This window comes from Mytilus edulis, chromosome 7 (assembly GCF_963676685.1).
Source record: "Mytilus edulis chromosome 7, xbMytEdul2.2, whole genome shotgun sequence".
In the NCBI taxonomy this organism is placed as follows: Eukaryota; Metazoa; Mollusca; class Bivalvia; order Mytilida; family Mytilidae; genus Mytilus; species Mytilus edulis.
Genome location: NC_092350.1, coordinates 84,591,124 through 84,607,326, shown reverse-complemented (window position 1 = coordinate 84,607,326; position 16,203 = coordinate 84,591,124). Strand labels below are relative to the sequence as shown.

The 16,203-nt window shown below is 32.6% G+C and overlaps 2 protein-coding genes across 4 annotated transcripts in view; both read left to right on the top strand.

Annotated features, from left to right (window-relative positions):
* Nucleotides 1-16,203, top strand: part of LOC139482692 (RUN domain-containing protein 1-like) — a 726,769-nt gene that overhangs the window by 205,440 nt on the left and 505,126 nt on the right. The gene's annotated exons all lie outside the window — the stretch shown is intronic.
* On the top strand, nt 10,601-15,945 carry LOC139482541 (RUN domain-containing protein 1-like; the record flags this gene model as incomplete). Its single annotated transcript, XM_071266453.1, has 6 exons — nt 10,601-10,647; nt 10,851-10,995; nt 12,374-12,469; nt 14,485-14,592; nt 15,215-15,327; nt 15,942-15,945. Coding segments are annotated over 6 exons (513 nt in total), but the record flags the coding sequence as incomplete, so codon positions are not given.

Sequence of the window (16,203 nt, the reverse complement as noted above, 5' to 3'; positions counted from 1 at the left end):
ATTTGAGTCTGCTGCCAGAACATAGAACAAACATCGATTCAGTAGAGTTTGCCAAATTTTTCTATGGCCGGTTCTGTCAAATCGTTTCAGAATCATTATTTGGTCTGCTGATATCCTTATCGCGATTAACATGGAGCATGGCAAGACCGCACAATCTCTCGCCACTCATGCATGCTCTTTTCCAAGTTTTCAGTCGTTTCAGGACAGTCTGTGTTTCTAAAGATAGCACATTATCATCAACATAATGATCAATGTCTTCTTCCAGTTCCTTTTCCGTCAGCAATTCGGTAGCAGCATCGGTAGTAACAGTTTTGTTTGCAAAAGGGAATTAAGCTTTCCTGCATGTAAGCACCATCTTACAGTCGCAGTTACAAAATATTAAACTCGCTTTTATGCTGACAAAAAGTAGACAAACTAGGGATAGAATGTGATAAGATACATGTATATGATTCTATCTATAGAGTTAGTATATATGATATGGGTACAGGGGAATTGGAGTTTTTGACGTTTACATGTAGGTCCGTAATTTCAAATTATTTCTGGAAATAGTTAGTGGTATTTTAGTTCCAGAATCTATAAATTTAGGGGTTATATTCCGAAACCCCCAATATAAAGAGACGAAATTCCGTATTCCCGAATAAGTAAAGACAAAATTCTGTGTTAAAGGTTCTACCATTCCTCAATAATATCAAATTGGAATATGGGATATTCTTTCAATTTTTAAGGTTAAAGAAACATGGATCAAAACTAATCCATGCCTGTTTCATATTATTTATATTTTATTTATCTGTAAAGAGAAAGATTAAAGTTCGTGAAATGAATACGCAGACAGGACTGCCTCTTGCGATGCCCAGTTCTTGATTTGTTATAAGTTGGTGAAACGGAGAAATGAATACGCAGACGGGACTGCCCCTTCCGATGACCAGTCCTTGATTTGGCAGTCTGCTTATCGTTTTTGGATTGTTCTAATGAAGTAATATGCAATACTCAGACTCTGTTCACAAAAAAAACTAGTTTACTAGAATTATTCCTTCTTTACCTTCAGTGTCGCTTTTCCTTTTTCTGCAAGAGCCTGTTTTTAACTATAGAGATCCCTGATGATTATCGTTTCTATGTTAATGTAATCGAGAAACATCTCCCGTTGAGATACTGAGTTATATCCAGGAAGAATAGTTTAAAAGGAATGATGACAAGTTATAGAAATAAAGGTTGAGACAGAACAACAAATCGGACTATTATATTTATATATACATGTATAAAAAACATAAATAGTGTCGCATAGGCGGATCCAGGGGGGCCCTGGGGGCCCGGACCCCCCCTTTCGTGGGAAAAATTTGGTTGATTATATAGGGAATCATTGATGCATGACTGGAGCGGGCCCCCCTTAGGTCAGTCAGCGCCCCCCCCCCCCCCCCCCCCCCCTTAGGAAAAGTTTTGGATCCGCCACTGTGTCGTAATCGTTTAGTGAGGCAATTGCCTCAATTGGCTGCCCCCAGCCGGGTAGTTACGGCCTTGCCATCCTAACCGGGGGGAAATGCACGGCTTAATCGTTGTTAAAACCAACCCTTGTGAAATATATTATATAAAAGAGACTGAGTTCACGTAGAAATAAAGGTATGCATATGATCATATAGCATAAAGAGTCTATAAACTAACACATAAAAAATCACGAGTTCATCGCAATATATTCACTTCAGTAAAAAAATATCTTTTTTCATTATTCTATTTCCGTTCACATTGGGGTATTTTTTCAGATATAAATATAAAATTATATATTTTAAAATATAACCTTATTATAAATTCATAAATGTTATAACAATATAGAGTACGACGATAGTTTCTGTGTGTATTGATTTGTAAAATATATATAATTTGGAAATGTTTAATTATGTTTTATCCTCTGGTTTTATCATGTACCCGATATTATATCGGATATAAGATAATTCATGTCTCAGGTATTTTTAATTGATTAATATCGATCGCACTGTAGTTTGCCACCTACGCAACAACTTGCATTGTGACGTCATAGCATTATTGATCGTAAATAAAACGATGCTAGCTCTGCTTCTGTGATTACCCGGATAAACAGACTTTTGGCACCTGTCGATTCCCATATGGACAATTTTATTGCATAGGAAAACATGACAAAATGTAGGTAAAATCTCCTTACATCAGATTTAGCGAGAGGGTATGATTCGGTGACACTGTTACAAACACACACAACGACAGTGTAGCGTCAGCAACTTGATAAAAAAGGGGGGACAATATCCGTAAACATGATCCTGTCTGATTCCTGATCACCAAAGAGATTTATACAAAATGGTCATGGCAATCTGTTACAATTATACCTTCATGTTGAACAAAATGAGTTTCTTTCAAGTATTAAAGTAACATAATTATGTATATATATGTTTGAAAACAGTCATAATTTATCTTAGTCCCAATAATTATGAGTCTTGAAAGGCTATTATATTTTTTTTCTTTGACGCGTCGATGTAAGGCGTCAAAGAAAAAAAATATAATAGCCTTTCAAGACGTCATAATTATTTGGACTCAATTTATCTGTACACTGTGTACATGATAATAGTGATATAAATACATGTTGTTTACATGATATATGTCCTATTTAAAGTTACACCATACACCTTATCGCTATTTGTTCGCCATTACTTGATACCACACAGGTTCCCGTAAAATTTTGACATCATAAAGCAAAATATCTGACGCCACAATGGAAAAGTGATTGAACATAATGTTGACGTCAAAAGTTCAAGCTGCTGGGTCAGCAGGGATTATATTACCGATAAGGTGTATTGCTCCAGGTTAGGTGAAGGGTTGGCACCTCCAAACTAGTTTAAACCTGTGAATTCTATATGTTCCTGTCCCATGCAAGTCAGTAGCCTGTAATTCAGTAGTTGTTTGTCGCTGTATATCATTTTTGATTTTCGTTCATTAATATTCTATCTACATCAACATACAGGGCTTGTCCAATACATCTTATTACTATATGGCTGACCTGAGAATCTGTCCTGCTTGAACTATTGACCTTATGCAACAATCACTTTTCCATTGTGGCGTCAGATATTTTCTATTATGAAGTCAAAATTTACGGGAACCTGTGCGATGTCAAGTAATGTGGAACAAATAGCGATATTAAAGGTGTTTTGTCCAGTACCAGACTAGCTCAAATAATTATGACGTCTTGCAAGGCTATTTCATTATTTTTTGGCGATGCCTTCCCAAAAAATGTCCTAGGCTAAAATGTACGTCAGACGTCAGGGGAAATCACTCATTTAACTTTAAGTAAGTCCCCTGACTGGTCAGACGTCCAATAATAATGACACAGACAAAAAATAAAACAGCAAGACGTCATAATTATTTGGATTAGTACTAGAGGTAAAAAGGGTCAGACAAGTAAAAACCCAATAAAGCTTACAAGTCCAATGGGACAAGTAAAATAATCTGTAGAAAATAATTAAAGTCCCACTCTTATCAAACTTAATTGATTAATGTGAAAAAAAATTACAGTATCTGTGACTTGCTAGCCTACTCAGTACTGCATTGTACTGCCTGTGCCAATCTAATTTAAATTAATTTTCCACACCTGCTCCTTGTAGTTTATATGTCGCACGTGGGATGTCCCATGAACGACATATAAACAACAAGGAGCAGGTGAGGAGAACTAGTTTTAATCAGATTGTGCCTGTGCTGACTTTGTTCAGAAATATTTTATGAAAGTCCAACATCATGAACATAAAGTTTTTGTTGATTATTTTATATTTGATAAAACAATACAAACAGAGCAAAACTTTTTAAAGGATATTTAACTTTGAATTATAAACATTGTAAAGCTGAAAGTTCTTCTTATTCAGTAATAGATAATGTACATTGTATTACAAGTGTATTAAAAAAATATCATGGATAGGGGCAAAATTAAAAGAAAACATCAATTGTCATATTGTCAAAGTACAGGAAACTTATCACTATTAAAAACCATTCATGCATTTAATATCTAAAACATGAAATTTATTTATAGTCCAATTTCATTTTCATATTTAAATGTCCAATACAGGTAGGCTTGCTTTCTGACATAAATGTGTTGTCGTTTATAGAATTTTTTGTCAATAAAAGGGACGATAGTATCTTTAACATAACATGTATGACGTTGACAAGGTAAATTTGTAAAAAGCTGGTAAATATTGGATGGTTTATGTAAATTGACTTTTTTCATGACAGTGGCATTGGAAGGGGTCAGTAATGTGCTTTTCAGGTAAATTTTTATCTGCTATACATAGTTTTTAAATTAATCGCCAAATATGAAAGAAAGAAAAGTCGAAAAGAAAATTTAAGGACAGTAAATTACTATTTTAACATTTTAAGGAGTCTGTTGACATGGTTGACAATTTTGGTCATTTGACATGTTTGACATGCATACATTTAGTTTAAACATATTTATTTATAGTGGATTGGGAAACAAGTTTTGCAACTTATACATGTTATATTAATCCCTTTCCTCTTTTACATGTACAAGAATACATATGTACACCTATGTATACATCATAACATGTACTGCTGAACTGACTTAAAATGAAGCTAATACTAAAGTCATGACTAACAATGACCACTGCCCTTTCCTCGACTCCTGGATCTCATGGATCTTAATACATGTAACACTTAATATCTTAAACGGGAAGCTTAATACCAAAATTTATGATAAAAGAGATAATTTTAATTTCCTATTGTTAATTATCCATTTTTAGATGGTGACATTCCCTTGTCACCATCTTATGGTGTTAATATATATCTCAACTTGGTATATTCGCTTGTGTATGCATATGTATTTGATTTTAACGAAAGAAATCTTTTTCATGTTTTCATTACTGAAAAATTGTTACCCAAGGGTTTTTGATAACACAAATTAGTCAAAACATTTACTAAATTTTATCATAGCTACAAGGACATCATTCGTAAATATAAATCAACATGCATACATCTTATACTTTCAGGTATTTCACATCCACTCTTTTATGGTAATTTTCTATACAAAGCACAAAAATGTTGTCATTCACCTCAAAAGCTAACAAAACCCTTAAACAGACTTATTCAGAAGGGAAAAGTTACAATACTGTTGTCATGTCAGTAAAGATGGCATATTTTGGAATTAATATTGATTCACCCATAGCCTCATAGGGTCTCTGCATCAGAACATGCAGAAATAAACAAATCAGTTGTTGGCATGATACAGGTTATCTTCTTGTAAATTTTTTATGATGGTATGATACTAAATCCCTAACAGGAGGAATTGTGCTTTCATATGAAGAAGACATACTCTTTCAATTAGTTTAATTGAGGTCTGGAGCTGGCATGTCACTTTGTCAGTAACTGCTAGTACATGTAGCAATTCTTTTGTTAATTTATGTATCATTTTCAATGTCATTTTGCTTAGTATATTTTGCTACCTATTTTGACACTGGTCTCTGACTTCTTTTTAACTGAGTTTTACTGTGGGTATTGCTGTGTGTTTGTTTATTCTTTATTAGGTAGAGGGGGGTGAGATCTCACAAAACATGTTTAACATTGCCACATTAATTGTTGCACCTGTCCCAAGTCTGTATGTTTTTTAATTTTAGTTCAGTTATATGTTTTGGAGTTTAGTGTGACGTCCATTTTCTCTGAACTAGTACATATTTGTGTCTAGGGGCCAGCTAAGGCCCCCTCAGGTCGATGGATTTTCTCGCTGTGTTGAAGACCCATTGGTGGCATTGGGCTGTGTTCTGTTCTTGGTAGAGGTTGTTGTCTCTTTGACACATGAATTCTTTATTTCTAATCTCAATTTTATTTTATACTTTTCTTAGAACATCTGTTATTAACATGATTAAAAAAAAGTTATTAGAATTGAGAATCATGAAAATGGGGAACATATCAAAGAGACAACATTGAACAACCCGACCAAACAGCAGAAAACAACCCATGGCCACCAATGGGTCTTCAATGCAGCAAGAAAATGCTGCACCCATGCAGAGGTGGGTTTCAGCTAGCCCCTAAACAATAAAGTATGTACATTTATGGTTTTACACTAGTAATTTTTGGGGACCTTTATACATTGTAGCATGCTGTTCGGTGTGAGCAAGGCTCGATGTCGAAGACCATATTTTGACCTATAATTGTTTACTTTTAAAAATTGTGACTTGGATGGAGAGTTGTCTCATTGGCACTCATACCACATCTTCTTTTATCTAGGTCAGGAATATGACGCCACACTAAACTCTGAAACATATATAAATGAACCAAAATTGAAAAACACGACCCAAGATTAACAAAGTCTAGAGGTTTCTGATATACTTTATATATATATGTGTATGTCATGTATATTGTAATTTGGTTTAGTAAATTATTTTTTTTATTCAATAATTTCATTGAATTTGGAAAGTGATTTTAAACTTATAACATTCGTGTGTTATTGAACTTTTCAGTGTCTCTTAATATATAACTGACACAGAATTTGCTTCTAAAAAGATTTTCTTTATTCTTGTTGTTCTTAAATTGTTACTTTCGCTATATATAACTTATTTATGGATAAAAGAACTTGAAGAACGTCAATGTTTATTTCTGTTTACATTCAAATAAAGATAAATTAGCATTTTAAAACATGCATGAAAGCTATTTAAAAACATATTTATTTCTTATGTGATGTATATATATATGTAAATAATAGTTTACAGTTCATTGAAGTTTATTGATGCTAATATGATAATTTTAATAGAAAGAAGTTTATCCAGGATAACTTAAGCCATCAGTTCAAAAGAAAATACATTAATATTACCGTGAGAATTTTGTTTTGTTTTTTTAGAGTTAAGTCATTGCCATAGCCTATTTAATTTATATTTATTTATCTTTTGTTGAATATTGAAATTTCAATAAATCAGAATAAATTACCATAGCATTTTTATAATCTGGATATTAAGCTAACTGCACCCAATAACTAAATAAAATTGGGAAAGCGACAACAACTCGACCATAGAGCAGACAACCGCCGTTTGGAAGGCCACCAATGGGTCTTCAATGTAGCGAGAAACTCCCGCAACTGTATGTTCCTTCAGCTGGCCCCTTAAAAATATGTATACTAGTACAGTGATGATGGACATCATACTAAACTCCGAATTATACACAAGAAACTAAAATTAAAAATCATACAAGACGAACAAAGGCCAGAGGCTCCTGACTTGGGACAGGTACAAAATTGCGGCGGGGTTAAACATGTTTATTAGATTCAACCCTCCTCCTATACCTCTAGCCATGTAGAAAAGTAAACACATAACAATACACACATTAAAATTCAGTTCAAGAGAAGTCCGAGTCTGATGTCAGAAGAAAATAATGTGTATGTCAATGGGCAATTTTTGTTAAGGCATTTAAATGGTTAAAACCAGAGGATTCTGAAAATCTGACAAAAGTTCCAAAACATGACAAGCAAACTTCCTTAACTTCCATTGACTTTTATGTTTAATGTCAATTATATTCACGCTGTAAGTTATAGTCTTCCCCCTTTTGGTATTTTTATAAAAGGAAGTACGTGGCATAATTTTACCTTTTCGATTCAAGTTTTTACTTTATACCCAACTAATCTTAAGAATCAGATTAAATTTCAATACATATATATATATATATATGTATATACGTCATGTACAATTTAATTCCTTTGCATTTTTTTATCATTTGATATTTGTGGTTGTTTATCATGTTTCAACCAAACTTTGACAAACTTGAAAAACTTGGATTATTTTGTTGGAACAAAACACCTACAACATTGTACAAGGCTATGACATTTGATAGACGTCACTTACTTTATATCTAGAAGTGCACCTGTTTTAAAAGTGTATGTATTGAGATTGACAATTTGACAATTTAAAACTTCATGAAATATATAAACAGCTTCATCATGTTCATTGAAATTAATTTAAAAGTAAATTGACAAACGTGCTTTGAAATGCATTTTGTTGGACTAATACTTGGATTAATGCTAATATATCTTTGATTATAACCATTTATCATGCATGTCATGTTTATAGTTTAAAAAAATGAAATTGAAAAAAAAATGATTTTAAGTTGTAAGTGGTGAACTAGTACAAATACATGTACTAGTACTTTCTGTTTTTAAGACCTTTCGGGATCCTCTGGGTTTGTCATCTTAAAAAATTTGGAGGCCCAAATTAATGTGTAATAATTCATTTATAAACAGAAGTAGAATAGAATGTTGTCTGATCCTTGTCAGAAAAATGTGGATACAGGATCTTTATTTTTAATTGAATTGTGTATCTTCATATACCATGTATACCCATAACAGTCTGCCCCACACATTGAAGTTTGATTATTGAATTGTGTATCTTCATATACCATGTATACCCATAAAAGTCTGCCCCACACATTGAAGTTTGATTATTGAATTTAATGAATGTTTTAAAGAAAGAGTGATAACTGTGGTATAAAATGAAGGATTTTGATCAATAATGTCTGTGTGGGTGGAATAGTTTTGAAAAGACAGTTCTTTGACATTTCTATTGATCTAATTAATAATAGATAGATGTTACCACTTGCTAGTAAGGTGGGTGGAAAAATACTTCAAATTTTCTTGCTGACATTTGGTTCACCAGTATAAATGAATTTTTGGAGTCTATTTCTGGTTTCAAGTATACATAAGGCCAAATAAAAATAAATGTGTGGTTCCAGTAACCCGACCAACCCTAGTTAAAACCCCCGACCCTAGAACTTTTTTTTCATTTCTGAAAAATAAATTTTCAAACGAAATTTTGAGGATTGTGAATTAAAATAATTAAATTCATAGATTTCTGTCATCTGAATTTCCATCACAAGTATCTGTTATGGCTAAAATGCAACAATTCATAACAGAATGCAACAAAATTAACTAAAAACATATCATGACTGTTTATTTTACAACCAAACACATGTAAAAATGGGGGGACTTCTGGTTGGGGCGTGTATAATACCGGAAACAATTTTGGTAAACACATGATTTTTTACAGGATTTTGACATTCAAAAAAAAAAAAAAGCAATTGTCAACCTACTGACCCTATTTTTTAAAAGTATGTAACTGGAACCACACATATATTTTTATTTGGCCTAATATGTGAGTTTATATGCATGAAAAATACCTCAAGGGGTGTTAAACACTGATAATCAGACATACCAATGGTAACAAATTGTGGGTTGCCATTTTGGTAATGATTTTTATTCTTCATGCAAATTATACTAAGGCTGATGAAAAACATGATAAAGTGTATTAAAATTAGAAAAAATTGTAACTTAGCTAGATAAAAAAAAAAGAAGGGGGAGGGAGCACTATTTAATTTTGAATGATTGTGAATAATGGATTTAAACTTTGGTAAAGGGGAAACGTTGTCAGAGTCAACCATGAGAAATGTTTTAGAATATTGAAGTTGGAACATAATGAAAAACATGAAAAAATGAAAGATTTTAACTAAGGATTAAAGGGAGGTTAGAATTAATTTTGAAATATTGGAAAAGTTAGAACTTGTTAAAAATGTATAAAACCTATATCAGGAGAGTAATAAAAGGGAAGATAAAAGTGGGAAATTAGAAAATGTTATAGATTATTACAATTGTTTGCTATGACATGGAATGGCGTAAGTTTGTTATAGATTATTACAATTGTTGGCTATGACATGGATGGAATGGCATAAGTTTGTTATAGATTATTACAATTGTTTGCTATGACATGGAATGGCATAAGTTTGTTATAGATAATTACAATTGTTGGCTATGACATGGAATGGCATAAGTTTGTTATAGATTATTACAATTGTTTGCTATGACATGGAATGGCATAAGTTTGTTATAGATTATTAGTACAATTGTTGGCTATGACATGGAATGGCATAAGTTTGTTATAGATTATTACAATTGTTGGCTATGACATGGAATGGCATAAGTTTGTTATAGATTATTACAATTGTTTGCTATGACATGGAATGGCATAAGTTTGTTATAGATTATTAGTACAATTGTTGGCTATGACATGGAATGGCATAAGTTTGTTATAGATTATTACAATTGTTGGCTATGACATGGAATGGCATAAGTTTGTTATAGATTATTACAATTGTTTGCTATGACATGGAATGGCATAAGTTTGTTATAGATTATTACAATTGTTTGCTATGACATGGAATGGCATAAGTTTGTTATAGATTATTACAATTGTTTGCTATGACATGGAATGGCATAAGTTTGTTATAGATTATTAGTACAATTGTTGGCTATGACCTGAAATGGCATAAGTTTAAAAAGCTAGCATTTATGATGAGGGAATGTATATATAAACAATACAACTCGTCTAAACATCAACCCAACAAAGTTAAATCTGTAAATTTGCAAAACAAATTTTTTGTTCTTCCCTCGCCGGGATTCAAACCCATGCTAATGCAGAAATCTTGTTAAAAATGATGATTAAAAAAATTCATGTTACGGTTACCATGGTTACATTTCAGGATGATGGAAGAAACACAAGTCAGTGTTAACGATGAAAGTTATGACTACGACAGCTTTGATGAAAACACTCCCTTAGGTGCTGCTGCCGTCAGTCCCGCTCCATCTCAGACAGAAACTAGGTATGTATTGTAAGAGTTATTTCCCCTTCAAAATTTCATTTATTTGAAGAGTAATGGCACTTATTTTTTTGAAAAATTGTAAATCAAATGTAAATATACTGCCAACATGAAATTCCTTAATTGAAAAACAGATTATTGTTTAGATGATTGCAATTATCTCAATAAAAAAATACTCGAAATATATATATTTATAAATTTTTCAGCCATTATGCACAGAACGATCAGTTACGACAGTTAGAAGAAGAGCAAGAACAGCTAAATTCATCACTACTAGCCCTGACCACACATTTTGCCCATGTCCAATTTAGATTAAAACAGATTGTTAGTGCTCCTCCTGATGATAAAGAGGTAAAATCAGAACAATTTAAAATTAATGAAGATAGATGGCTGCTTAATGTCCAGGGGCAAATTAATATGCATACTGTAAACTTACCAATTTTGGAGAATAATTTATTTTTGTGAACGATTTATTCTCACAACTTTCACGAGAATGAAAAAACACGAACATAAATTGTTGTGAAATTTTAAAACCTGTTTCTTTCCTTGTCTAACTAGATCAGGTAAATTGAAAAATAGTGAAATTAAATCGCTGCAATTTGGGATAGAAAAGGCTAAAATGAAATAAAGTATCCACGAAAAAAAGTTTGTTAACAGTACTAGTTATTAGGACATGATCATATTCACTTTAATTTGAATAATAACCCTGCTTTTTACAAGACTGATACCCTGAGCCAGACATGTCACATTATTCTGACTTCAAGGCAACCAGTCTTTGCTAAGTGCTTAGCCAGTCAGGGGTACTGCTTAAACAAGTTAATTTTATTTACTTGAACAAGTAAAAAAATATGTACACATATAAGTAAATTTGTAGGATACTTATACAAGTGAATTTTATTTACTTGTACATGTATAGGTAACAAAAAATTGGCTTAGTTATGTCCCTTAGACATTCAGAATGTTTTACTTGTACATGTATAGGTAAAAAAGTCATCCTTTCTTCTTTTCTTGAATTCTTGAGATTTCTTTCGTCTAATAGAATTTTAACTTATGTCTTTACTAATGATTTAAGTGTAATTTCATGGACAATGAAAATCCCATTTGTCTGTTATCTTCATAACACTGCTTATTTACAAGCCCCAAAGGAGCAATTTTTGAAGGCCTTGCGCAATATACAAAATCTTTGCTCAATAAGTTTCTTTGATGAATCAATGAGATGAAACATTGAACTTTAATGAAAAAATTTGTGCAAACCTGAGAAAAATCATTAAAGGCATGATTTTACATCTCAAAACTTGAGGATTTTTGTGGGATTGTAAGAAAAATTTACTTATAATACAAGTAAATTTTGTTTGACGATAAAATGTACACTTTCTTTTAAACAATAACAACATATCACGTTAATGTTTTTTCAATGATGATAACGATAATTATTTGAGACCTCTGACGAATCATGATAAGGATAATTTGACTATCACAGTAAAATTTTAACCAATTTAACGCTAACAGTAGCCGAAAATGACTGTTTGTCGCCTGACGTAAAAGGACATTACAACCCTCTTCAAGCTGACCGGCCATTGCTTCCCAGGAGAAAATGATGAAATGCACATGAGCTACATGTATCTTGTAACTTATAGGCAATACTGTGTATAGAACATAAATTTACAAGCTATAAAAAATCTCCTTAACAAATATTGACCATTCATTGAATGCTATTTTACTCCTGCAGACATTATTACAAGAATTGGAAGAGTTTGCCTTTAGAGGTATTCCTGATGCAAGATTATGTTTAGACAAAAAGTTAGAGGAGGTTCAAGAGGAAATGGTAAGTCCACATTAAAAATAATTTAATTTTGGATGTAACACATCTTCTGATTGGCTGACATAATTTTGTTTAACAGCTCATAGACAATAAGTTAGAGGAGGTTCAGTAGGAAATGGTAAGTCCACATTTAAAAGTTTTTTTTAACACAATTTAAAACCAAAGTCGAAATATGAAAAATTGAAACCTGAGAAAAATGACAATTTCAAGATAGAACTTCTAAAAACAAACTAAACCTACAGGTATATAATTAATACTGGGGTTGGGAGGACTTATTATAGACACCAACCACTCATTATATAAAATAAAATTGAGAATGGAAATGGGGAATGTGTCAAAGAGACGAACCTAACCATAGACAAATGAAAGATCAGAAAACAGCGAGAAAATACTGCACCGGAATGCAATGTTTGTTTTACTTTTAAAAAAAACCCCACAACTTATTTATTTGAGTGTCTCCCATCCTGCCGCCCCCATACATTTATACAGTTAACTCTTGTTGTCTTGAACTCGGTTGACTCGAAATTGCTGATGCGTCGAAGTTTTCACTTGGTCCCGAACTTTGTTTCATATAAATATATGTATTTCGACTCCTGATGAGTCGAAATTTTGGTTTAGTCAAACTAAATTTTTGATCCCAAGGTTAACAAAAGCATTCACAATTCATTATTTATCTTGAACTGATACACACATATGTCAAAAACATGACCACCAGGATTTATGGATTGAAGAGTTAATTTGACAAAACATGTGCAATTAAATTTCTGGTCACTGACCACTGTATTGATTAATGACATGCTATTTCTACGAGTGTTTACCTAAGATTATCTTTTATAAAAAATTTATAAATAATTAGTGATACATTGTAAATTTTCATAAAAAATGTATTTAAAATGTTTACAAAAACAATTATTAATGATTTACACTGATGAGCTTGGATGTGTATAAATTAAAGGGGAGATAACAAAAACTACTCAATCAGCTTCTTTAATCTTGTTGTATTTTTTCTTTTGAAAAGAAAGAGTGAGATAAAAGAAAAAGAAGAGAAATCTAGATTTTCTAAAATCTCTTGTATCTGAGGATATACAATTTTGTCAACTTTAAATGACCTTTATAATTGTTTAGGGGCCAGCTGAAGGACAACTCCGGGTGCAGGAATTTCTCGCTGCATTGAAGACCTATTGGTGACCTTCTGCTGTTGTCTGTTCTATGGTCGGGTTGTTGTCCCTTTGGCACATTCCCCATTTCCATTCTCAATTTTAATAATGCTAAGGCCAAAAAAAATATATGTCTGTTTCCTGTTTCCCGACCGACCCTGACTCAAAACCCCCGACCCTAGATCTTTTTATTCAAATCCGGAAAAAAATCATTTCCTGTCCGGAAAAATTCATTTCCGGTCCGATCCAGATCCATATTTTTACTATGCCCAAACAATCAAAATGGCTGCTCCCAGCACAAATGTGCTACAATTAAGGTTTAAAATATGTCAGCACTGGGAGGATTATTCAATTAAAGCTTCTTTAAAGGAATTAAATCATTTTGGGGTACAGGACCCTAACCAAACATGACATGTAACCAACTGCAAATCTGACAGGGAGTGCAAAAAAAAAAAAAAATCCCGACCTACCGACTGACCGACCCTGATTTATATATTTTTCTTTGGCCTAAGATGGATTGGATATTACTCTCTTGAATAAAAAAAAGCCATTGGAAAAAATTGTAACTGAAACAATTCAATTGAATAAGTAAAAATAAATTTATTATAATAATGAAAGACCATGACAGTACATCGATCTGATACTAGAATATCGATCCCCTTCTTCTCATATTCATCTGGACTTATTTTAGCTTTACCAAGCTAAGGAAGAGTTGTGTCCCTTGGTCTTTCAAACTTCCGGGTTTTTATTGAGTCTAACTATGTTTATCTTGAAATATTTCTCTGGCCTGACTGACTTCCAGATAACGAGAGTAGACTGTATTTGGAACAGCCCTTAACATTTTTCTACCTTTTATTACAGAGTGATCAGGAGCATGAACAGAAACTAATAGAGCAGAGAGAGAAACAGAGGGAGTTAATAGAACAGCTGAAGAAACAACTGGAAGAATTAGAAACTTATGCTTATGAGGTTTGTAGAAAATTTTTACTACACCCTCTCCCCAAAAAAAGTAGGTAACACAGTTTTCAAGCTTAACACGAGTCCTACAGCAAAAACTAATAAAATACCCGTCAACAGTTTACAAAACATGACATAAAAAAAATATAGAGTGAGAATTCGAAAGATGAACTCCACCAAAAACCAGGGGTGAATTCTGCATACCTGCCAACTGTCACTATTTGCAGGGGATTTCCCCCATGGAGGCTCCGAAATTGAAATTTTGAAAGAGCAATTTTTTCCACAATTTAAACGAAACAATTAATTTTACAATGACTTAAGGCTTTTAAAAGTATGAAGAAGCCCAAAAAACAACATTAAAAGGTATTTGCAGGCCCCCTAGAAGGTTTTTTAGGACTGTGACAGCCATCTTGCATGCAAAACCCCTATGGGGATTTTGAAAAATTGGCAGGTATGATTCCGGTGTTCAGATCCTGCTCCACATGTGGCATCCATCAATCTGACAAATGATGCTGTTAAAAATCTGGATGTTTTCTGGTAATGATAATGTTTAATAAAATTATTTTCATGTTAATATATATATATTTGTACATATAATGGTCTACAGTAAATTTCTTATACATATTTTCTTTAGACTGGTGATGCTGATGTGGTACCTACATCCAAAGTGATGGAGAAACAAAAAGTTGTCATAGATGAACTGAAACATAAACTGGATCTTAATCTGGAGGGCTTTGACAGTCTCAGGTAAATAGGGAGGTGTTATAAACTGATGTACAATGTAAATCAGTATCGCCTGCCTTGGGTCTTTGTGTTCAAGGTGACTGTTATCAATCTTCATTAATCACTACCTGTACTTGACTAACATGTACTTGACAAACCTGTGCTTGACTAACATGTGCTTGACTAACTGTACTTGACTAACATGTGCTTAACTAATCTGTGCTTGACTAGCCTGTGCTTGACTAACCTGTACTTGACTAACCTGTGTCTAGTCTGTGCTTGACTAACCCGTATTTGACTAGCCTGTGCCTAGTCTGTGCTTGACTAATCTGTACTCTTGACTAACTGTACTTGACTAGCCTGTGCTTGACTTACCTATGCTGACTATCCCGTGTTTGACTAGCCTATCCTCGACTATTCTGTGCTCAACTAGATTGTGCAAGAAACTAACAATAGCATACCACAACTTACCTGTATGAACTAAAATTGCACACAAAACCAACTAAATACTCCAAACAAAAACACACCACAACAAGTGAAAATGAAAAAAATATCAATGACGGACTAAAAATATTTTGTCAATGACAAGTTGAATAAAATTAAACCTTCAATATAAGTTATTTCTAATCATTCTTTAGTTGACAACTGAAATTTAAAAAAAAGTGCAATAATTTAATTCATTTGTGTTTTCTAGAAAAAATTAAAGAATGAAATTAATATATTAAAAATAATAAAAATTTAATACTGTAAATTTAGAAATTATCACAAAGTTTTAATTCATGTTAATAATATAAGCATAATAACAATTTGCATTCCTATTCAAATAAATATTTGTGGAGAAAACTCAATAATTAGTTGGTCATGTCAAAATTGCAAAAATAAATTCTGGCAATAATGTCT